A 26,032-nucleotide genomic window follows, 5' to 3' on the forward strand; every position below is an offset into this window, starting at 1 on the left:
TTTGAAACAAACACTTTTCAAACCTTGGCTTTGTTTTTTATTTGGAGGTTTATTTTACAATTTAAAAACCACTCTTCTCCACATCTTTTCATTTTAAAATGGATTATTTCCATTTAAAAATTATCTTAATCATTCATGCGAAGTCTGTCTTCTCAGATGGCTCATATATTGAGACACTGACATCAAAGTCTGCTTTCTCTGCTTATATGATTGATTCAGATGCAGAATATGATGGGAATGTGGTAAAAATAGAAAGGCAGTCGCTGTGACTGAGCATGAAACACTCATATAGAAGTGTAACATTTCTCCAGTGATTGTTGCAGGGGATTTGTATCACTTTAGTCTGTCACAGGTATGGAAATATTCCCCTAAATTTCAAGAGTATGATATAGTAGAGATTGAAATAACCATAAGTGCAAAAGGAGCAAGCACCTTTTCTTCCACATTGTACCTGGGTGAGATCTACAGTAAAAACTTTTAGTGCAATATTAGCCCATTGTTACATTCTGTATTTTCAGTTTCGTAGTAATTGGTATCTTTGACTGCAAACGAGTCATCTGTACTCCATTGCTAGAACCATTGGTCTTAACAATGATAGTAAGCTATAAAAAGTAAATTTCTTGTTAATATTTTTATTATTAAAATTTTCCAGTGTTATGCTAGCCTGTGTGTCATGGTCTGAAATGTACTCAAGGCTCAGGCCACTTAGAAGGGAGCCCTTGCCAAAAGCGGTGTCGTATGTGACAAAGGCCGTGCGCGATTGCAGGCACTGCAGGTCACAGCAGCGCTTCAGCAGAGTTGCAGCCCCTTTGCTCTTGCACGAGCATTTCTAACATCCCTATCCCTCGGGGAACAAGTGGGATAGCAGGAAACAGATGTGTGATATTATATGCTGGGCAGGGACTGGAATTAGAAGATTGAGTTCCTGCCCCAAAGTGACAAATGGTATAATGCTGAATTGAATGAAGTTTTCATTTATTTTGTTTTTCTGCTAACTATGGCTCCTTCTTTGAGACTGGGCTTATGTCTATGCATAGGAAAGAGAACTGATCCCAGTTTCCAGCTTTTTCTATTTTGAGATATTGCTTAGCCAAGCCTCAGTTCCAGAAAAGGAAATATAAACATATTCTATTCCACAATTATCTTTCACTAGCTCTTAGCAGTCGGTTTGATAGAAGGTTTACTTACAAGAACAGATAAGTACATGAAACATTTTATCACGCTAAAAATATCACAGAATAAAAAGCACAGCAGAGCTTCATCTCCGGTCTTCATGTGAAAGGACTGTGTCCATTTAGGAAACAAAGGTGGAACTTGCCCAAGGTGCATTAAATATAATCCTAGTTTTTCTGGGAATCAATCCTACTTCTTAATTTTCAGAGCATATATTTTTCTGTGTAAATGTTCTTAGGACACTGTCATAAATCTAGTTGTTTGGTGTGTTACTCAGAAAACATTGAAGTTCTGGGCCTAAAATTGCTGACCAAGAAATGTTCTGCCAGCAAGGCTTGTAATTTATATTTCTAAGGGAAATCAAAAGGTACCACTGGAGGCTTCTCTCTATTTCTGTCATCAGATCATAATCCAATTACAAGGTTCCAAGTTCCAAGCTGTTTTTCCATCCAAGTTTTCACCTACAAGAAAGATAAAAATTGTATAGAATAAAAGTTGTATTCATCTCTACTTAATATTTATAATATTAGCAAAAATTAATGGGTAGCTTAAGAGTTGAAATGGGATGAGAAAAATACTGGGATCTGAAGCTTTTCAGCTCTCTTCCTCCCTTTCCTATCCTCCAATCGAAAACGGAGTTGTATGAGGAGCAGTAGGATGGCTGGGGAGGTTGGGCAGTACCATCTCTGCCTGCAGGTCCTCCTTGGATCAGATGAGGTCTGACAGGGAATGTTGGTGGTGTCTGACACAAAGCAGTAATTCGGGGTTTATTTTCTTCTCTTCCTCTCTAGCTTCAGAGCCCAATTTGAAGGTACGTTCAAGGTTAAAACAGAAGGTGACGGAAAGGAGAAGCAGTCCTTTACTCAGGAGGAAGGATGGAAACGTTGTCACTTCATTCAAGAAGCGACTCTTTGAGGTGACAGGTAATTAAGAATGGAGGAATTCTGTATCAGCTGCAGCTGCTCACAAAATAATGGTGGTATTTTGGAACTGAAACTGTTTGCTAATCAAAAGGTTGCATCTTTTTTTTCTGCTGCTGCAAAGAAAACCATATTAAGTAAATTGTTGTGTGTAAATAGCTTGTAATCCACAGCTTTCTTACCACCAAAGAGTCATTGCCAATTTAAAAGCTATACTTTGAAACCAGCTTGGAAACCAGTACTTTACAACAGCAGGTACAAGAACAAATAAATGGTAGACTGTTGGTGGCAAGGGATATCAAAGGAGAAAACAAGAACAGTCTCATCCCTTGATTTGTGTCTTCTGTTCATTTTGGGTCTTGCATCTCCCACTTCACATCTTACATAGAAAATGCAGGTGCTAATAGCAGGTGCATAAACACCAAACTGATATTACTTAGCTTAATGAAGGACATTCTGGAATCTTGTGTTTGGCCCTATGCCTTTGATTTCTCTTATTTGAAAATCTCAAGAGCAGTTGTTTTTGATGTAAGTGCTTACTAAGCTGTATTTTGACAAGAAAGAGTTGAAACATTGAAACATGCAGTGGTATATTGTTGGTCATAGCAGATAGTAAGTATTCTCAGAAATGTAAAGGAAACTTTTAGCATTTAAAAATAAAGAATTATACATATGAGAAGGGGGATTAAAAGGGACAAGAGAGCAAAGTAAAACTTTGTCACTGAGTAGTATGTTTTCCATATTTTTCCTGCCCTTGAACTTAAAAAGTGACAAGATGGATGAACCATGGATGCTAAGGCTTTCTTTCACATGTTTGATATTGCAGAGCAGTAAATTTTCTCACAGAGATTATTTTGCAGGAATGTGTCTGAATTCCCAAACAGCCTGAAGTCCTCTCATTTTTAGTCCTTAGGAATAGTATGCTGGCAAGGCCTTATATCTTGATTTGAAAGAGCATTTACAGCATTTGGCCTCATTCTGACATTTCTTGCCTTGACTTTGCATTGACGTTTGGTGCCTTCATGGCTTGTTCAAGTAATGTTACAGTCAGACCATATGTTTATGCAACCAACTGTTACTAGTCTGTCAGACATGTATCTGAATTCATTTGGTTTCTCAGAATTATGTCACACCAAGATGGAAGTATAACACAATATGAACAAATTCACGTCATTGTCCCTGTATATGCAATTCTCGTGACAACTTTTCACATTATGTTATCTGTAGAACTGGGACATGAATGTGAATATAAGTACGAAAGTAACTAAATAAGATAATTACCCTATAAATTATTTCCAGATTAGAATTCTTTACAGCTAATTTGTTATTTCCATTTGCTGGAGCTCATATGAGGTTCTTGATCTCCCATTCCTTAGTTTTAGGTGATTTCTTTACATTTTGTGCACTCACAAGTAAGGTATAAAATAAAACATTTACCCTAGGAGTTGTGTTCTGCAACCATTGAAAGCAGAAACCTGAAAATAAATGTGTTCACTTTCTAACTCTGACAATAATTCAAAGCCTTACAGATTGCCATTATAATTATTAATATCAGCTATATGACATTTTGCACCTTTGATAATCAGAACTTACCTGACCAAACATCTCTGGCTGAGGCCTTTTTCTCCTTTTTGAAAAAAATTATTTTAACTGAAAACAGCCCTGTATTTAAGTGCCTATTTATACAAAAAGTGCTATTGTACTTTTTTTTAAAAAGTAAGAAAAAGTAAGTTTGTGTTTCTGTGCTTCTATGAAAACTAGTGAGAATACGATGCAAGAACTTTACCTTACCAGTTAGTATAGGAGGGTACAGATTGACTTGAGTAAATCGAAGTTTGCTCTAGTAGGAAAGAGCAGTGGGTCCAAGAAACAGCTAGGAAATCTCTCGGTAATTTCAGTCGAATTGAGGATATATTTTTGCACGTGAACTGAGGTGGAAAGAGCAAAGAAGCAATAAAGGGACTATGGAATATTTACTTCCACATTTAGATATTAATTAACTTCTTGAGTACTTTAATTTGAAAGCTATCCCATGAAATAAGCTTACCTCTACTAATGCTATGCTCTTCCATCTTTAGCCTGTTAACTGTTTCCATTAGATAAATTTAACTTACATCAGTGTAGGAGTAAAATAACTCAATACAGCAGCATGCAACGAGATAATCGTCTTCCCCTTTATCTTAGGCAGAACTCGGGAAATTTTAGATCAAGATAACATAAAGCCTTTCAAATGCTATTTAGGGAAGGACTGTTTATCAGGGAGTGTGTTGACAGGACAAGGGGTAATGTTTTAAACTGAAAGAGGGTAGATTTAGACTAGATATTAGAAAGAAGTTGTTTACTTTGAGGCTGGTGACACACTGGAACAAGTTGATAAGACAACTTGTGGATGCCCCCTCCCTGAAAGTGTTCAAGGCCAGTTTGGACAGGGCTTTGGACAACCTGGTCTGGTGGGAGGTGTCCCTGCCCATGGCAGGGGAGTTGGACTTGATAATCTTTAAGGTGCCTTCCAACCCATAAAGAATACACAATCGAGATTACGTGTTCCTTTCTAGTGTGAAATTTATGTATGCCTAATCTGTTTTTCAGAATCCTCGGTCAGTAGCAGCTCCCCTGGATCAGGTCCTAGTTCCCCAAGCAATGGTCCAACCAGCAGTATAACAGAAAATGAAACCTCAGTTTTGCCATCTAACATTCAAGCTGAGGTAAGACTCTCTCTTTATTGGGTAGATAATTGCTCAGATTTCTAGACTGGAGAGATTTGAAACTTTTTGATACTCACAAGAAGAGTAATTGCAAAAGATATAATTATCAGGGGTACCAGGATAATTGGCAGGCTGACATCAGAGTATGTCATATGAGATGCATGTTCAGGAAGCCAGCATATATAAGGTCCATGTTCAGGAGACTCTTTGATAGCAAAATTCCAAACAAAATCACCAGTGATGCTACTGGAAGAGTGGAAGGAAGTTACGGAAGGAACTTCGAAGCATCTCTGTTGCAGAACATTACCTTCTGGGATAACCTGAAGAAATGCACCATGCTGAATGCTGATGAAGCACTTTCATGTGCAAAAGAGTGATTTAGGCATTGGTGACCCTAACACTTACGAGTTAAGGTGGTCCCAGATTTAGATGGCTGCTGAAGTAGATTTTTTTAATTACAGTATCAGAATTAGATGACTAAGTCCTTTTGTACATCTGCCTTTTATTTTACTGTACCTCAGTTTCCTTGTCGGGGCAGTACTTACCAACATAACTGACATGCCAGGACTCTTGGATACTTGTTTTATAAAGCAAGATTGTACATGGAAGGAATCTTAACTACTCCTTATTCTATTTCACACATACATGCCTATAACAACAGGAATACAGATGGTAAATCAGTTGTGATAAACCTCATTTAGCATAGATGACATGCCTAAGTCATACTTTCCATGGCAATATTGTAAAGGGACAATAAATGAAATGAATGAAACTAGGAGAGAATCAAATTCCACAATTTTCTGTATCCTGTGCCTGTACTTACAGCAATTCCTGCTTTGGTGGCAAAGTTTTCTATTAATTGTTTGTCGATACTATTTATCTTAGAAAAATTGCATACAAAAATGTAATTTAACAGAGTTCTAGCTAATGGAGCTATTTCTCCAGGTCAGTGGCAGGACATTCACCTCAAAAAAACCTGGAATGGGCATTTCAACCTCTAGCAGTGACTTTTCCCCATAATGAATTAATTGTGTGTGTGAACTATGATCCAGGGGGCAGGTGGGTGACCTCTGCACACTGATTAGTAGCCTCTCTCTGGCCCGTAACCAAAAAGAAAAAAAAATTGCATTGATGGCTAACATGTGGTCTTGCCTCATAGTCCCCCGTATGTGATTGCAAAGAAATTTAAATGATGCAGAGTAAGATCCATCATTTGGATTAGATCAGATCCCAGTTCAGTGGAATTAAATGGTATATTTTAATCATCGTAATGTTTTAGATAGAAGTTTGTAATGTGTGGGGGTTAGTGCTGTATTAAGTGGGAAGTCTTGTCCAATTGGATCTTTTATCGACTTGAGGATACTACAAAGAGAATAGTGTCTCAGACTGATACACAGTGCTTGTTACCTTGCATGTGATAGTTTCTGGACATTTACCCACAGTGTTGAACCAACACCAGACATGGATGCAATCTGGTCAGGCTGGCAGTCACTTCTTGGGGAGATTTGGAAAGGTTTTAGCAACAACCAGCAGAGTTATATTCTGTTTATTAATAAAACACTGCATTGAATATCATTTGATGTTACTGTGCCAAACTTCAGAAGTTATAGCCCCACCATACAATCACAGATGTTCAAATGAGCCTAAGAAGTTCCTTTAGAAGTTGGGCTCTGCGTGCTGGAGTTGGTCACTTAGCTCACTGGAAGTGTGCTAAGGAGCTGAAACTAGTGACTTCCATTTCTGGATCCAGTCAGGGATTTCTTTACCTCTCTGGTTTCTTGACTTTAATATTGTGGTCCTGTGGGCTCAACCATTTTTCTATAAATCTCAACTTCAGTGCATTTTGATTTCGGTGGGATTTTCTTTGGTAGTTTAACAGCAGCCAAACTGCTATGTATCTCTGCTCTAGTTTAGCATTAGCTGCCAGCTCTCAAAGGCTATATATCTAATCAATATTTCATCATACACAAAGTGCAGAAGTTTCTAATAATAGGATAAGTGTTCCAAAATCACCAAAAATATCACTTGTTTTGCTGTAATCCCATATGACTCACATTGCTGTTCTTTCATAATCGTTGTGACATTTGCAGCAAGTGGTGTGCTCGTATCTGAGTGGGTGGATAGCTGCGGTTTTCATGGCAGCAAATAAAACACTTTTTGCTGGGGGAAAACAGGTTGCTATGACAGAGAGACATTTACCAGTAAAACCTGAGTCAATACTGTAAATGATTACACTCTGGTGCATAGCCAGAATTAGAACATTATCAGTAATGAAACAGCTTTTTAGAGTATTTTTGACATACCCATTTGAATAGAGAGACTTCTAAGTGGTTTACTCTCTGGAGCAGACAGTCTGGTGGGTAGACATTTACATTTTCTTGAATGAACAAAGGTGCACTACAAATGCTACATTTTTGGAGACAGTGTTTTACTATCACAGTTCCCTTAATGGTACTTTCAATGCCATTTGTTAAAACACTCGTCTCATTATGTGGAACTTGAAAGTTAAACTCAAGATTTTAATTGCACCTTATAAATAAAATGCTGTTTTTATTAGGCCCAGTTGTCTCCAGTATCATCAAGGTTCACCGCAGTAGCTATTTGTCTCTTGTAGCATGCCATACACTTACAGGTCACCTGCTGTGCTGGGGCTAAATCTTACTTATATGAGAAATGCAAGCAGGATTGAGCCCCTGCACAGCATGTCCCTTGAGTTCAGAGGGACAACCTGTCTTACTCGTGTGGAATGATTAATATTAGGCATTCACAGCCTGGTCAAAAGCCGTTGAATGCAACAGAAAGTTTCCAATTTATATAAGCAAGCTTCAGATTCTTTTCTTTCTCTTTCATTTGTGCTTTGCAGAGCAGCATTTCCTAGAATATTGCCAGATTATACAGGAGACATAAATGACATGCCTGGCAGATAAATATGGACTTGATTTGTACAACCCCACAGCACTATGTTTCTAATACTGAGGTTCCTTGAGGTGCTCTTTGCAAGTGGCTAGTGACAAAATGTGTAGGTTTCTGACCAGCTGGTGAGGTTTGCTTCAAGTGTATGTGAAGAGAGTCTCATTAATTAGCAAAAAACCCACCCCAAAAGCCTTAGGAAATAAGAATGTAATTGTGAATATTAAAAGCTTTGACAACTTTACTGTAGCTCCACAATTTAGAAATATTAAATCCAGACCTTTTCCTCTTCCCCTCTTAACATGTAAACGTGCATCTAAAATAGCTCACATGAAATAGGTGTTTCTGCTTCTCAGCAGGTCCTAGTACCAAAACAGAAGTACAATAACTGATCATGGTTACTTGATGATCATCAAGCACTGTTACATTTACCTATTGTACTCTATTCTAAGGAAGAGGGTAACTCTGTTGACAGGATATTTTAAGCATCAGGAAGCAGGATTCATGGACCCAGTGAGTAAGTATATAGAGGAGCAATTAGGGCAGTTGCTCTCTGGGATAATTTAAATGCCAGTCCAAACCACCAAGTCTGCATGTAGGAGAAGGACCATGGCTTAGTCCTTGTGCTGCCAGATGACACTGTTGGCAACTCCAGTTTTTGTCACCATTTGAAGGTATTGTCAACTGTGTAAAAAGAGAAGCTGCGGCTGGATCATGCAGTTGTGCCTCAGCATATGCAGGACCCTAATCTATGCAGGTAGGCTACTAAACTTATTCTGGGAGATGAGGTTTAACTGACGCTTAGGCAAATTTTACCTGAAAATATTTTTAAAAATCAGTTACCCATTAGCAGTATTAAAAATTGGATGGAAACAGTCTTTCTAATAAATTCCTTATTCAACATGGAACTCCCATGGTACATAACATGATTGATTCTGCCTCATGAAGCAATTGTGCTTGACCTTAATGTGGGATTGTACTTTACTGCTATACACCTTGTCACTGTTACATTTGTTAATTCAAATCTTAGAAGGTGATAGTGGCATTCTGAAAACTGAAAAGGAAACATGCAGTTTTTTAAGTGGGTCTGTACAGATGCTGCAGTTGCTATAAATTTGATTACATTCTGGTAAGCACATTAGAGCAGTGTCCCTTTTCAGTTAAGTCTTTGTGCTGTCCCTCAATAGTATCTCCATAGTCTTGACATGCCTGGTTTTATTCATGGTCAAAGGTGGGTGTTATCAAGGCAAGACACTGTTAGCCAGGAATTATTGCAATATACAAGTGAAGCTTCTTTGTTTTGTATGCTATCTGTTGTCATTCCCTAGGTACCAAAAGAAAATTACAGAGATAGACTTCTACTGTTATTGTCTCAGTGATAGGTCGTATCTCCAAACAAACTGTATGAGGAAGGTTATGTTTTGGAATAACATCCTGTGTTTTTGTGCTTAACCACTTTTCATTGATGGTCTGAAGTTGCATTGTATTAGCACAAAGTATTTTACAGAGTTAATTGATATTCCAGGTTTGTCCAGGGGAAAATCTACAGCTCCCCACAACATGCTTGACAAGTTATTATATTTACTTTAGTCAAAGCCCGAGTGTGCAGTATCCCTCTTGGAGGTGGTCTATTATTGGAGTCCCATATGCTTTTTGTTTGGGAAGAAAGCAGTCACTGTGTCATACTGTTACACAGGGTATTCTTTTTCAAGGATGTTGTTCCCTTGGGGACCATATCATGCCATAGTTCCTAAGTCTAATAAGACCTTTGTAGCTCTTATTGTGTTAAAGTTCTGGGAGGGAAGCAAGAGTTAAACAGAAAATGTAATTCAAGCAACTATACTAGACCACATGTTGAAAAACATGACTGTTAAAGCAGAAAGGCAAAGGCTTCAAAAAGATTCCTGTTGTGGTAATGTAACTTTTTGTGTTTCTTCCCAATGAATCTAGGATGGAAAGGCAGAGGGTGATCTTTGTAGAATGTCTGGTTTTACTTGACAGTAATTAAAAATAGATCAGCAATTCCATGTCCTTGAAAGTCATATCACAGGGCTTGAAAAGAAATGTTAAAGATTTAAGACTTGAAGGGAATTAGGAAGGCTGTGAGGGGTATCCCACCATCAGAAAGTGATATATGTATATATATATATATAAAGTACTTTTATTTTAAGTGGCATATATGGCAATCTGCCTCATCTTCTACCCAAAATTCCCATGTCAATAGAGATAACAATGTGTCTGAAACATCCCCATATCACAGTCTGGGTAAGAAAATAGATGGACTAGGTAGAAACCGCATTTCATACCTTACAATAAAAATTATAATAACTGTGTTAAAGTAACGGTGTAATACATGCACATTCATGACTTCTTTGATCTGGCTAAATATGCCTCTTAATTCATTGGCTAAATTCTCACTGAGTTTCTAGTAGTGAATGTGCAGTTGATGAGAAGAACCTAATGTTGAGCCTATGAGAAGTTGATGAGAAGAGATGGTGTAGGATTCCTCAAGATTTTGGTTTTGCATGGAAATTTGATTTACTAACCAAGGAATAATCCCAGACGTATATCAGGTTTTTTCTTAAGAAGAGAAATATCAACAGCTTTTTCACAGTACTTTTCTTTATCTGGAACCCCATTGGATTGCACACTGATGCACAATACATAACTGTCAATGCAGCAGGATAACGAGGATAAAGTAACCAAGATAAAAAGCTTGGAGATTATACTTATGTTGTTTTTCCTCTTTATTCCAGCATCTGGTTTCACAGCAACACCTTTTGATACAGGATGAATCAGTGAACTTGCTGAGTCTGTACACGTCCCCTTCTCTGCCCAACATTACCTTGGGACTTCCAGCAGTACAACCTCAAATCAGTGTAAGTGACTGGTCTCAGGCCTTCCTGTCTACCTTTGCTTCCGTAAAACCTACTTTCTGACTGTTTTCTTTTCTTAGCATTTCAGAATGTAAGCAAATCAGAATAGAAACCAGACCTTTCTTTGCATTGGGCAACATCTGAACATTTAATGGCATAACTTGAAAGCATTAATCATTCTTAATTGCAAATAAACAAGTACCAGTGTGGAGCTTAACTAAGTATAGACCACATGCATTGCATTTATGTCTGGATATCAGAGAATAGATTTCAGACATGGTGAGAAGTATATGAGGAGTTCACTTAGTATAAAAATTCAAATTATATGATCACTCCTACCTGCTAAAGTAAACTTTTAAAGAGATTTCAGTAGCAACCTAAGCTGGGCTGGAGCATGATAGGAGAAGAATCTAGTATTCCTGTGACCAGTTTTGTTATTTGAGGGTTTGTTATTTGTTATATCAATCAGACAAATAAAACAGGTCATATGTGATCAACACTTAATATTTTAATGACAAGTTATATTCATATGCTCTTTGTTCAGTCTGGAGCAATCACATTTATTTAGAGAAAAATGTTAAATTAATATGTGAAATGTATGAAAAAACACAGACATGGTATGTATAGAAATCCATGCTGATGGATAAGGATCTTTAGATCTAGACCAAATTACAGTAACCTAGAGGTGAAATCTGTAGCTCAGTAAATTATCTCAAAATGTTGCTAATGGTCAAAACTTACCTTTTCTGATTTCCAGCAAAAAATGTAAAAATACTGCTATAAGTTATACGATGGTTCTAAACAACAGTGTATGAATTTTGAAGACATTTTAGCAATTTAATTTTCTTGGAACATGAATTGGTAAATTCTATAAAAATACTAGGGGTTTAAGTAGAGCTTTCCATGGTGTAAAAAAAACCCCAACAAATCTATACAATCCACTATGGTTTGTAATAAGTGCTACTTAATTCCAGTGCTAAGTGTAGTTTCAAGTTATAGTTTCACATTATTTTAAGGTTTTTCCAGTACGTTTACTGTTCTCACCAATAATATATTGCTGTAATCCAACATTTTACCATCAGATGTAGAACTTTGCAAAGAAAATTGTGTAAGCTTTAAATCAGTTCTCTAAAAGCCTTTCAGGAGATATTTAAAAGCAAATTATTGTTTTTAAGGGATGGAAAAATTGAGCTGATTCTGAAAAGTAGTGCTTACTTTTCCAGACAATATAATCAAAAAATTCTTAGCTATTTCACAAAAAATGTAACTAGCTTCAAAGTAATTTAATAACATTAAAATGGAAATGAAAATATGTTTAATTTTCTCACTCAGATTGTATGAGTTTTTGATGTGGCCAGCTAGCACCACATATTACTTTTGGCATTAGAAAAAACAAAGAGGTTGAATTATGCAAATAATGTTTATTTCTGTTACCAGAATAAGCAGTTGCAAATTGAATGTAAAGTTTTCTTTAGTGTTTGTTTTTCAGGGAAGGGTGATAGCACAGTGTGAAGTAAGCATATACCTAAAAAATAGTAGTGAAAACCTTGCTTTACCTCATTAGAATTTATGGAATTTAGATTATCAGAGATACTGTTTTTACCATGACATACCATAAGCGGTTGTCTGCAAACCTCAACATGCTTATTTCTGCTAGGCTATTATTCTTGCTGTAAAAATGATTCTTCTTCTTTAGCTGCTCTTGAACAAATATTTTTTTAAACTAGACAAAGAACAAAGAAATACAAAGTACATTTGCAATGCTGAAGGGCCAAGACTTCCAAAAGCTTTAAATCAACAACTGAGCAATTTATAAGGGCACTTTAAAATCCCACACACATACAGCAGCTCTTGATGATTCTGTAGGTAAGAATTTAACTATACGAATTTACTTTACAAAAGGTAAAACTCACATTTGTGCTGTTCTTCAGGGAGTCAGGGAGTGCTCCAGGAAAAGTAATAGCTTCCCACTTCTACAGGTAATTATTTTGTTTTGCTGATTGGCTTGCTGTCTGACGGAAAGTTTTGTGAAAAACCAAGCCTTGCCAATTCCAAACTTCCTGGAAAATATTTCCTCTGATCCCCTATTTTCCTGTGCAGGAGGCTGTGGGAAGGTCTTTACGAATTTTAAGGACAGGTCCTGTCTTTTCATTAATAATGTTCTAACTAGTAGTTCCTTATGCTTTGGCTTTTATTGCTGACTTTTTTCAAGTGGTTTCATTACGCAGTTTCTCACAGGGTTACATTTAACTGGCATGTTCTTCCTCCCTTTTCATCTCACAGTCAAAGTGTAAGATTGGGATGTTAACCTTTTCTTCTGTGTGTATTGCTAGAGTATGACATAAACCCATCTAATCAAGCGGAGCTATAAATGGCCAGGTTTATGAAAAGCAGTTACCAGTGCCGTTGTTCTTTGACAGGCTTCATCGTCATTCAAAGAAAAGCAGAAGGGAGAGACCCAGTCACTCAGACAAGGAATGGCCTTGGCTGGACAGTATGGGGGGAACATACCTGCGTCCTCAACTCACCCTCATGTTGCTTTGGAGGGAAAGCCAAATAGCAGCCACCAAGCTCTCTTGCAACATCTGTTACTGAAGGAACAAATGAGACAGCAAAAACTTCTTGTGACTGGTAATGATCAAGGCTTCAACACAATAATAATTTAATGTTTTTAATTACTTTTGTATTCAAATTAAACTAAATATGGTAATATAGATACTATACATCCTAACGGCTGGGAAAAGTGGAAGGGTGAGAGAAATATGACAGCATCTTTGTTTTCCCCCTGTAGTGTTTCTGCTCCAGTCTGTTAGCCTGAAAGAATTCCGTGATTACCGAAAAGAGAAAATGATTACTTCATCACATTCTTTTGCAGCTGCTGAACTTCCCAGCGTGGCAAGGCACGTGGTACACATCCCACTGTATCAGCGCTGTTGCAAATTTCTGCAATATACACCCCTTTTCTCACCGAAAGATTTCTCTCCTATTAGAGCTATAGGTTTGTTGTTCTTGACACAGGAGTGAAATGTCCGTGTTTTGCAGGAGCGGTTCCTCTTCATCCACAGTCTCCTTTAGCAGCGAAGGAGAGAGTCTCACCTGGCATACGAGCTGCCCACAAACTGCCCCGTCACAGGCCCCTGAATCGAACCCAGTCAGCTCCTCTTCCTCAGAGTACTTTGGCCCAGCTGGTCATCCAGCAGCAACATCAACAATTTTTGGAGAAGCAGAAACAGTACCAGCAGCAGATCCACATGAATAAGGTGAGTTCCGAAAAGCAAGGAATTTCCGATAAATGTAAAGGTTGAAAACTAATACGAAAGTTTAGGTATTGGGGTCATGTGGTCATGGACAGCAAACAGGTTCTTCCATAAGTATCTTGTTTATGCATAGTTAGTGTATACATTTGCATAGATATTCATTTTCAGCTTCTGAAATACACTACAAAGGTAATTTGTGGTTCTTGACATCAGTAAGAATATAGTTCAACAAAATAGGGTTCAGAGCATGTTACAGGTTTAAATTGCAGGTGGCTTCCTGTTGGATGGTAAATGATGCCTTAAAGATTACTAGGTTTCTATCCAACTTTTTAATGTGCATTTCTGAACATCGGCAGTCATTCCATTCAGTTGCCTTTGAACCATATTTTAGGCTTTCTCATCGTGAACTAGTATGTGTTGTAAACTCATGTGAACTCAATCAGCTGATTAAATTTATCTTTTTTTGCGTCAGAAACATTAAACATCTGGAGCAATTTTTAATCAGCTTTTATAAAACCAACTTCTCTGCAAGTCGATTAGTAACATAAAAGTTTGTTACATATATGGTGATATAAAATTACCACATGAGGAGAAAGAGAAGAATGTGCTGTTGCTAACATCAGATATAGAGTTGCATTGTGCCCCTCTTTCTCTGTAGAGATATTCTGAGGTAGGGGGGGATGATGACAGAAAAAGGATCATTCGTAGAAAAACAAAGAGCAGCAGAATCTAAATACATTTATCAGGAGCTAATGCTTCTACATCAAATGTGCTGTTGCCTGCTGTAAAATAAAGATATGCAAGTAATTAAATGCTTTTATCTGGAGGACGTTTTTCTGCTCTTACTGCATAGCTTTCCAAAAGTTGTTTGCTGGAGCTTCTCTAGTAATTCAAAGATACTAATCATGCATCTTTAGTTGTCTTCTTTTGTTTGAGGTTTACTTGATAACTACATATAAGGGGCAATTGCTAAGAAGAAAAGATAAAAAGTGGGCATTCAGCCCTTGTACCTAAGAGAAAAGGAAAAAAAAAATCAATCCACCTTACTGGGTGAACTTTCCAGGGGGTACTGATTCTTTGGAATCTCCTAAGAATTCCCAACAAAATTAGAAACAAACCTAGAGTTTAAGTACATAGTTTGTACAGTGGTTTGGTTATTAAATCTTGTCTTAATTAGGAAAAATGAAGACCAGAAAACTTCAAAGTTCAGAGCTGATCCTTGCATGTTAACCCCTCTCAGCTTGGGTGTTTTGATTACTCAACTAGGACTCCAGTTGGCTTTTCTTTGAGTATGCATTCCATATGTTTAATCAAGATGGCATATGTATATCCCATAGCCTCAGGTTTTGAAAATACTTCACCTACCCTCAGTTGCTGAAGAGAAAAGAATTTTTACCGGTAAAGTACTGAGTCTTTGCGCTGTTTGTGGGTATTCACTACAAACCAGTCAGTTCATGCATTCCTCACAAGGCAAAGAACCCCACTGACATGTTTTTGTTAGGTCATACACTAATTGACATAAATTCTCCCACAGCATCTGGGGATATGTGCTGTGGCACATAGGTACATTTGTCCTGAATCTGAAAATTAAACTTGAGTTACATAAACATATTTGTAGTCACATAGGGCTAGGAATGCACTGCACCTCAAAAGAGCCAGGCTGGATAAGGAAGTAAAAAGGCAGCAGTTGGTTTGAGATAATGCTTATTTCAGTAATTTATTTTTTTCTGAGTTAAACTGCAATGAAAATATATGTTAAGAAGAATAATTCCTTCTCATACTTGAGATACACTTTTATTCTCACATGGTTATTTGTGATAAAGAGACAAAACAATTCCTCATTTTAAAGCCTAGTGAACCTAGCTTTAATTCTCTACAGTATAGGCTATACACATCTACAGATAGTAGAAATTTAAGTTTATCCTAGGGCCTTTCACTGCCTTGAACCTCTATAACCTACTTGCTTTGCCCCAGTAGCTTCTCAGTCTCCTTTATCCTTACTACCAGAGCAGCTAGCCAGCATCAGAAGTTAGCAGGGTAGTTACGGAGCGAAACCCAGTATCTTCTTATTTCTTAGGACAAGTCTGAACAAGTGAATACAAGCACTTCTTATTTTCCATTGTTCTATCCTTTACTCTTCTGTTTATAGGCTGTATAATGAAATCTGCACAGAGGTATGATACCCTCCTTTTCAGTCATGAAAAACATAGGAGTATTTTAATAAGGAGTACTCAAAACATTATCTGAAAAGTTTTGGTGAGAAAGCCCAGAACCATTTTAAGCTGACAAGTCTATGAAATGCCAGTTGATCAAGAGCTTAGAATAAATTCCTGTCTTCTTTTTCTTCTGCATTTCTCTTTTCTTTTTTCCTTATGTTTAAGACTTAAAGTACTTAAGGCTTTCATGTATTTCAGCTGAACCCAGTATTTGAATATTTGCCCTGAACTAAGATGATATGGCATGTGTCAGCACTCCCTGAAAAATATTTTTGGTCAGATCTTTTTGGTGGACATGTAGCTGAATCTTGCTGTTGCAACGAAAAGAGGAAGAGAGCAAGTTTCTCCTCACCCCATTGATCTTGTATTTATCTTGTATTAAAAAAGTCATTTCTTTTCTTTGAGAAAAGAATATACTTCAGCAGCAAGCCAGTGCTGCTGGGAGGGTGATAACAAGCGAAATCTAACATAGGTCAGAGGTAAAGAATTCCCCTGGTTCATTTCCATTCTGAAAGGAAACACGTCGTTGCAAAGAGGTGTGACTCTGTCCTTAATAACAAAGAGAAGATCCCCTATGGATTATTTCTGGTCAGGTCAGATGCTAGGCTTTTGATGTGGGAAACGGTATACGTCTCCACTGAAGTCTGACATTTATACCTGTGGGATCTAGTACGCTGACCGTCTGAAAACATTCTGCAAATGTTGACATCCCATCCAAAAGTAGGTAGAAACCCACGTCCCAGCTTTCTGGGGAAAAATAATAACGCATGTGCAGTAACCTGAACTCCGCTTGTCTTAGGGAAGATCGGCTTTGCTGTTGTCAGCTTCAATATACTTCTATCGAAATGACAGCTGATTTCCTCATAAGACCCTTTGATCACCATTGCAAAACTTCATTCTGCTCAATAAAGTCTGGAACCCCTAGTTAAAATTACTGCAATTGGGTAGCAAAGGACCACTGCTACAATGAAAATATTAACATCTTGATATTATTTGTGTATCTGTGTATCTAGAAAGCTTTGACCCTGACACTTGCAGATGAAAGGGTCATTTTGGCATAACTAATGCAACTGCAAAGGCCCTAGCAGAAGTTTACATTCAGTAAAATCTCAGAAATCATAATGTAAAGAGTCTTTAGGGGTTATTTTTGTCATGTATGATGAATAAGGTCCTACCTCTCCTGAAGATAAACTAGCACTTTCTTCACTGGGACCTAGATTTTATTTGATCACTGGGGAGACTGTACATCTGTTCTTAAAATAATTTTATTAATAGCATTTTGACAGTTTGTTTTCAATGGTAAAATCCTCCCCTGTACTGAAGTAGCAAACATTAAAATAATGAGGCACTTCATAGTGTGGACTGAAACATGAGAGTTTCAGTTTTCATTCCTTGATGTTAACTAGCTTAAAGCATCTTTGTATAGGGAACTGGGAAAGACTGTGAGATAGAAAATACAGGACAAAAATATATAGGAAATTAAAATGTATTAGTGCTTTTGACAGTGATCATAATTGATGAATATCTATTAGTAAAAAATAGAAAATAATATGGATGTTTCTGTTGATGTACTGGTGGAAAAAAATAGGAAGATTATTTATTTCAATGGGAATATTGAAAAGATACAGCTAACCTCAGATTAATCATTCACTTCTCTGAATGATATTTAATGAAATAGGGAGGACTGTTTGGATCAGGTTCAGCTGGAGTAAATTATTCTAGTTTCATTAAACATATTACAACTGAGGTTTTGGCTTTCCAGCTTACACATCTGACTAGCATCTTCTGAAGGTGAGAGGCAGCACACTTCTTTTAAATATTGCGTATAGTTAGGGGATAATTTGGACAAAACTATAGCGACAGTTGAATGCATTTGGAACTACAAAATACCCAGAGCATTTTCTTCTTTATTGAGAACTAATGTTTAAGCCACAATGCAGAAGAATTACACTGAAAGATAAATACATCCTGTAGAAACGTTGCACTACGTGAGTAATAGAGAGAACAGTAAGCAGGTGCCAAGTCTTTTCAGTACAGCTAACAACATACATCGCTGGTCACAGTGATTCAATAGCCATAGGAGAGAAGGAGAAAAAGTATATTCCATAAGTATATAAATGAGTTCTTAAAAACAGCCACCATATATTTAAAATGAACAATTAAGGAAAGAAATGTATGTAGTGGCTATTGCAAGATTTTTTGCTTTGTCTCTTTGCAAAGACATTTTATTTAGAATATTGTATTTTACAAGACTTGATAATTTCAAAGGAGAAACAAAGGCAGGGCTGCAACTGAAGGACCTGCAAAATGGTCTGTTGCAATGTCCAGATTATATATACTTCCATTTTTCTGTACAAGCAAGCAGGTTAGATTGTGTTTGATGTCTTTTTTTGGTAGGACTCTTGCAGTTATACAACAGAGTTGATGTCTGTAAATGCCTCCTCTCCTGCTGCCACTATTTACTTTGGCTCATGCATATCCCATACAGTTTAATTTCCTGAAAATAAAAGGGAAAAAATATAGGTTATATTATCATGAAACCATCTTTTGAGTGACTCCTTTAGTTGGAGTAGCAATAACAGTAGTGCATCCTGGTTAAAGAAGACCAATCTATAGAACTCTAATTTATTGGTGAAATAAACCATGGTTTTATTTTTATTTTTTAATGTAGTCTTGTTAAAGCTCAAATTAAGCAACCATTTTTTCATTAAAATGAGGAGAAAGTCCTGCATGTACCTACAGATAAATTTAGAAAAGATGGTAAGCGGGGATTTAAAGTGGAAGATTTAAACATTAAGTGTAAGCAGAAGTATCCAGCTGCACAGTGAAAGGACTTGAGCAGTGTTTCATTGAGGACTCATTTTCTGCTATGTGATCCAGCTTTAGCCCAAGAGATGAGATAGAAATACTGACTCTAAACTGATATCTTTGCACGTTTCCAGACAGGTAATTTTCCACAGTAGTATCAGGAGGTATAATATAAAATAAGATGTTTCTGTCTTAGGAGAACTGAAGAGTCCCCATTGTATGAGAGGACATTCCTCATAGCCTCTTGCCTGAGGCTTTGTTAAGACACAGTGTAAAGAGTATTTTTAATAAGATTTTTGCAGTAAAGATTATAATATTGTATGCATTTTGTAAAAAATACTGTGGAAATACATAAAGACTTTAATTTTGCAGCATTTTAGAAAATTTAATTTGTTTAACTCCTCCTGTGCCGAAGTCTGAAGCAAATCGCCTGCTGGCTTCCACAGCGTGAGAGCAGGCCCCAGAGCAGGAACACTTCAAATTGAAATGCACACACACACCCCACTGTTGTTTCCACAGCCCCCTTATGTGTGTGTGTATCACCCAGCTGATTACATGCAAAAAGTGTTTGAAGGTGTTCCATGTATAAAGTATATACTGCAGGCCATCATGTGTTTCCTCAGAAAGCTTGGCGGCAGATCTCTGCCATACAGCAGCGTGAAGAAGAAAGAGCCTGACATAAAAGTGAAAAAGCATAAAAGATAGGAGAGCAGTAATGAGCTAAACCTGTCTTAACTTTGCTGGGGACATGCACTCATTTTTCTCTTGGCTTCCCCTCCAGAATAACCCACCTGATGTCAAGCAACTGGCACATGGAATAGTTTACAGATGGATCAGCATCAGTGACTCTTGGAGCTGTGTAGGATTGTCTGTCACACAGATGTTTCGGCTTGGATTTGCTCACCAGCAGCCAGCCCTGCCTTTCTTTTCTTGCGTGAGGAGCAGAGCTGGCTCACCCACAGATGTTTAACTAAGCGACAGAGAGGAGCGTACCCGAACTGAATACACGTAGTTATAGCTTCAGTGCCGCCTTGGTCAGCGTCATCCTCTGAGAAACAACTGGAAAAGATTTATGGGTTTGATCTGAGAAATTTTCCAGATGCTGCATAACAAAAGGAGGCACTCTGCATTAGTAGCAGTAGTAAGGAATCCCCAGCTTAGGGCATGCCACCTGCAGCGTGCAGGAAATGCATTTTGTGATTTGCCAGTCACTACAGTAATGAAAGGGAATTTTTTGTTTCTTTTTTAGTAAGCCATTAAACCCCCATTACTTCCCAAAAAGGAAGGTTTCCTGTGACCAAAGCCTGTAGCCTTCCACTGTGGTAGCTGTTTCTCTACTATGTGAGGTGCATGCATCAGAGCATGAATTGGAACTGCACAAACGTATCTTTCAGTTCATCTTGTTGACTTTGTGGGAGTTCCTGAATCCAGCTGTAGCTTCTTCATCATACTTTACATGGCAACCCTGCCCTTCACGAGGGTGGCATTTTTCTATCTGCATTAAGAAGCAGAATGAAACTAGGTGGTCCATGGTTTGTGACAAAAATACCTATAACTGAAGGCATCCAGTAACTCACCATATAGCACTAGCTAAAACTCAGTTTGAAAGACTTGATAGTTGGGGCGGGAGGCAGATGGAAAGAAGACAGTATACAAGAGTAATGATAAAAGATGATTGAGGGTTTTTTTCCCACTTCTCAGTATATTTGAACTTGGTAATGCAAATCAGTATTTGCTTGAAATCAGGTGGGCCAGTTGAATAATGATAATTACTCACTAGACCCTGCGGGTGCTTGCTCACGTGTCTGATTTTACCTCTTTCAACAAAGCAGGGATTTTTTCAGTTTTGGCTTTTTGGATTACATTGAACTATTTTGGAATACATTTGCCGCTTCTTAAATAGTAAAACATGAAGTGTACTTGGGCATCTGGCATCTCAGCAGAGCTTTACAATAGCAGTTAATGGTGTAAAACATATATTGTTTGAGTAGCTATCTTATGTCATTATTGCTGAAACTGGGATACCTGGACCGTGAACAACTAGTCTTTCCAGTCATGAACAGACATGCTTGTGGCATCTTTGTGCTGCAGGTGAGGGGACTGACACCAACTCTTTGTCACCGCTCCTTTGTTGGCCTTCAGTGCCTTCATGCTGTAATTGATAGAGAAGCTCATGTGACCATTCCCTAATTTGCTTATAACAAAATATTAACCGGATTACTAATTTTCTTATATCTTAGAGTTCCTTTATTATTTTGTGTTGTGGAAAGTGAGCTGTAATACAGTAAAATATATTTCTGCATTTACGTTTGAAGAGTATGAAGACTAATTTCTGTTAATTACCAGCTGTAACAGCATAACAGATGTGTGATGTTTTCATTAATCTGATTTATTTTTAGCTTAGTATTACTGTATAGCACTCTCTACGTACATGGTATTTTCTACTTCAGAACGACAAGTAACCTTTTTCTTAGGAACTTTGGTTCTTTTTTCCCTGTACATTAATATTTTAGCAATGCACAGCCATATGGTTTTGCTGCGGAAGCTTTAATTTTGTTGGTGCAAATCTAGTACTTCTCAGTGATTGGCATCAGTGAAAGGAGTCAATAGCTGTTCCCTGCTTCTCTTTCCAGATGCTCTCTAAGTCCATTGAGCAACTCAAGCAGCCTGGCAGTCACCTGGAGGAAGCTGAAGAAGAGCTTCACAGCGATCACTCAATGCAGGAAGAGCGAGGTCCCACCAGCGGTGCCAGCGTTAGGGCTGAGAGCGGCAGTGCTGGTGCGGATGACAGAATAGGACAGCAGGTGGGGGCTGTGAAAGTCAAAGAGGAGCCACCGGACAGTGATGAGGATGTTCAAACCCAGCAAATGGAATCTGGGGAGCAAGCTGCTTTTATGCAACAGGTAATAGGCAAAGATTTAGCTCCAGGATTTGTAATTAAGGTTATTATCTGAACATCACATGCGTTTTCTAGGCTTTGATAAGTAATTGTGTTTTGATTCACTGATCTAGCAAACTCTGATTTACTGTTCAAAGAATCTAACAAAGGCAGAAGTGTTGTATGCACACTTGAAAACATAGTGAAGCTCATCCTTATGGCCACTAATTGAGAAAATACCTGTTGCAGTCTGTTATTCTACATAAATCCTTGCGTAATAGCTGATAGACTTTGTATTAGCCCAGGATTACATTACATTGCTTAGTTCTAGTGAAAGAGAACTCGTATCACCTAGCTTGTTGAGATCAGCAACTGCTGGAGTTAGTTTCCAGACCTGATTGATGAAACATTCTTCTTCTCTGATTTTGAATCCTCTGACTTTTGCTTTCAGCTATCTGTATATACTGTATCATACTGTAGTCTTGAACACTGTTAACGTTAGGGTATTTTTTCCCCACTAGACAGGTACTGACTGCTATATCAGTGGTCCCAGGCTGGCGTATAAAGCATAACTTAAGAGAAGAATGCAAGGTGGATGTAAGACAAGGCACTGTTTAAAAATGGTGGTGTTTTCTTTTTTGCACTGCTTAATTTTTCATTCTGTCTTATTTGATGATACTGTCCACAGTGACATCCTTAAAAGAAGCAGATGCAAGTACTAGTGAGAAGCAAAATGCAGCATTAGGTTCCAATCAGTTACTAGGATATTGCAGGAAAAGCACAGAACTGTTATTGTTATTAGCTGATATCCAATCACTTGTTTATTTTTTAAAAAATAAAGACTAATCACACAATATCGCATAACCTTTACTGCTATGTCTCATGGTCAAATAGTAAAATAACAACTGTGCATTAAATGCCGACTCGGCAAAGGGAAACTTCAGATTACGGGCGAGCATTTCACCGGAGCTGAAGCGCACAGTGCATTTGTGCAGCCAGTGAGCGGGCGGCCCTTTCCGTCGCTGTAAGATCAGGCAGAGCAAGGCTGGATGCAGTGGAAGGCCCTGTTTATTTAAGTCGATACTTGGTCAGGTCCCTGCTGTTCTCCTGCAGAAAAGTGATTTTGGGAGGTGGGGGGGGGGCAGGAAATGCCTTATGGAAACAGGAAGCCCAAGTGATTCATGTGCTGAGGAATGCAGGGCGGGGGGGGACGACGGGGCAGCGCTCCCTCTGTTTTTAAAGGCACTCTATGAATTGATTTATTGTCAAAGAAAATAACAAAGCGAGTAGGGAAATTGTTAAGGAAGCTTTCCAGTGAAACATTTCCTTCATATTCCCTTTTGATATGTTTACCTTGTTTTATAGGTTTACTTTTGTTAAGCTAGTTAAAGATTCATTGTATTAAGATCCCTTTTAATATGGATAATCCCAGACTGACCTGGAATCCTTGTCAGGTTTTTTTTCTATTGAAAATATTTATATTTCTAAAGCTGAGGTATTTTAAGGTGCAGTATCCTGTTTCAAAAGAGATAGCCGTTTTGCCAAATGTAGAAATCGTTCAAAAAGTATATTATTAGCATATGTTGTTTACATTATGCTCTAATACTATTCAATCTCTTATAAAATGTTGCAACTTCTAAAGATACATTATCCTTTTTCCTAGAAGATCTCCAAACAAATGACTAAATAGTTGCTGTAAAATGAAAGGTCTCCTGAAACATAAAGATCATCTTAGATAGGACAGATTATTAATTGAGAAAATACAGGTGATTTTTATGTGTGCTTCATATTTGAACAGAAATCTTCCACCACTTTGGATTTAAAAAAAAACCTCATGTTCAAAAAGTAAAGCATATAAGAACAAAATTACATATTTTTTCCCATTCTGTATAATTTTAATTTTCGTTGAAACCTAAATTTAGCCTCATCAAAAAGGGATAGTGCATCTTTTAAAATACATTTTATTTGGGGAGAATCTTGCAAATGAGAAGACTTTTGTACAAAACCACTTCAAAGAAAGACATGTATTCACAAAGGAAAAAAGATATTTTTATAGTGTCATTCAGGTGAGAAACCCCAATACATTAGTGGACTTTAATTTCAGAATCTTTCAAATTTGGATAAAATTAAAATAGAGAAACTACCTGGAACCAGTGAAAAGGAAAACTGGGTTTAAACAACCACATTTCTAATTGATAACTGTCTCTTACATTTTAAATCTACTGTATTTATTATAATTTACACCCTTAGAGGTGATCTCTTGTTTTGTGTTGTAAATATATTCTGTTTGTATGTTCCCTTTTTTGCCTTCTGATATAAGTCTCTTCCTTTCTCAAATAAAGTTTTTTTTTAAAAGATCCCCTTTCAGATATCTGACTTTGTGTAAAGTTGATAACTTAGTTGTGCTTTTGCTTTGTATAACCAAATACATTTGCTGCACATTGTTGAAACAATTCAAGCTTTCATGAGCAAGGTTTTTATAACACAATTCTTAAAATGATTACACAAAGTCTTTTTTTGGTCTCTTGTTTTATCCTGCATCAGCCATTATAAGTTCTAGTGAATGTGGAAATAGCATTGATGCATGCTCATTTTCCCATCGTGGCATCTGTCTTGAACATGTGATCATTTCTTGTGCCATACATGAAAGGTAAAGGTGAACCCCAGTTTCTTGGATCCCAATTATCCAAAATTCAGATGAACTGAAATAATTTCCATGACATTTCTAAAATCTGCCTGGAGCACAAAAGGTGTTGATCTAAAACTCAGCTTATATTGACCACTTTGATATGCCTCAAGACCTTTGCAAAACTAGAGTCCAAAAATATGTTGGGGAGGAGGGAATCCACAAACTTTGCAGACTTTAAAGCAACTGTGTGAGACAGTGGAGTCCTACTTTAGAAACACCTCAGCACTTCCTTGAAGATGTTAAATGCTTTACTGGTTGCTGATATTTCCTAAAGTTTACTTCAGATCTACAGAGAGAAATAGTTTGTACTGCAAACCTGTCTCTGTTGCCAAAGTGCATGAATTATTACTACCCAAAGAGTTTATATAATTGTTGTGTTCTAGCTCTTCTAACTGTTTATTTAAATTGCAAAAGGTCTTAACAGCTTTGATTCTGGTATAATTTTAACTAAAATAAAATGCTTTCAGTAACGTAAGTATATGAGAATAAATATTTCTATAAATCAGATTTAATTCTTTTCAGTGATATAACAGCAAAGTAATGTTTCATCAGTCATACACAAAACAACATTAGATAAAAAGTCAAGTTTTAGGTTAGGAAACTTAACTAGCATAACAGGATCACATTATACAACTTGCCCTGTTGATTATTATGTATTTTTAATTTTGTGCCTGTAAGTAAATCATGCTTTCAACAGGGATTTTATTGAGATGCCTTTTGTTTAAATACCCACATTGGAATTAGAAGAGCAGCCATAAATGTTTTCAATTTACAACATTCCTGTTTTGGAACCTACACCTAGATTTTTTTTCTAAATTATCCGTTTACCATCCATCATATCACTCATAATGAAGAAAACAACTATAATTTAATACAATTCACAATTCCTTTTCCAGAAATGATGTGCATTTTTTTTAACAATATATGCTTATTCTGTCCTGTTGTCCAAAAAATAAAGCCAATATAGCTGCCTATTTAGAAGTAATTACTACTAAAAAAGAAGGGGAAAACACTTCACAATATTTATATACTCAAGACAGAGACACATTACTGGAATGTAGATATGGTAATATTAGCCTTTTTTTCATCTTCTGGCATTAACAAAACAGAATTAAAAGCTGAATGCCTCAGCAAAGCAGGAGCACTCCAGACATGACCACCACTCATCGTTTCTATTCAGCAAGCCGTTCATGCACCATCTTCATTCCATCTTCTTCGTCATTATCAGGAGCACTGACTTACTCCATGTTACTTAAGCTAACTATACCCTGTTTTTATCTTCACTGGCATTCTGAGGTAAAAAAAATAAATCTATAAACATTAGTCTCAAGCACCAATCTAGAAATGTTTACTTATTTCTCCTCCTTATGAACACTTCACAATTTGCAGCCAAAATTAGCTAAGCCAAGTTAATTTCCTTATTGTATTCTGTCCCACAAGCAGCATGTCCTACTTATCCACTTAAGAAATGTTTGTTTGCTTTTCATTTATTTGTTTAGTTTCTGATTTCCTTACGCAGTTCCCATCATCTGGGTGGTAGCGGGGCTTCTGTACCTCGTTTCTCAGTACAGAAATACAAGTTTAGACCATCGTATACTGA

The 26,032-nt window shown here is 37.2% G+C and overlaps 1 protein-coding gene across 5 annotated transcripts in view; it reads left to right on the forward strand.

Annotated features, from left to right (window-relative positions):
- HDAC9 (histone deacetylase 9) overlaps positions 1-24,098 on the forward strand; it is a 42,936-nt gene extending 18,838 nt beyond the window's left edge. For 3 of the 5 annotated variants that reach the window (XM_010190926.1, XM_010190999.1, XM_010191074.1), the window contains exons 5-9: positions 4,683-4,798; positions 10,465-10,587; positions 13,005-13,215; positions 13,627-13,844; positions 21,499-24,098. In XM_010190926.1, coding sequence (XP_010189228.1) covers positions 4,683-4,798; positions 10,465-10,587; positions 13,005-13,215; positions 13,627-13,844; positions 21,499-21,819 — 989 coding nt within the window. In that variant the 3' untranslated portion in view covers positions 21,820-24,098. Of the gene's footprint in view, positions 1-1,964; positions 2,097-4,682; positions 4,799-10,464; positions 10,588-13,004; positions 13,216-13,626; positions 13,845-21,498 lie in introns of all 5 variants that reach the window. The other 2 variants (XM_010190779.1, XM_010190850.1) reach the window with 1 other exon arrangement.
- Positions 24,099-26,032: the final 1,934 nt, after the last annotated feature.

The sequence above is a fragment of the Mesitornis unicolor genome, unplaced genomic scaffold (genome assembly GCF_000695765.1).
Source record: "Mesitornis unicolor isolate BGI_N332 unplaced genomic scaffold, ASM69576v1 scaffold16250, whole genome shotgun sequence".
Lineage (NCBI taxonomy): Eukaryota > Metazoa > Chordata > Aves > Mesitornithiformes > Mesitornithidae > Mesitornis > Mesitornis unicolor.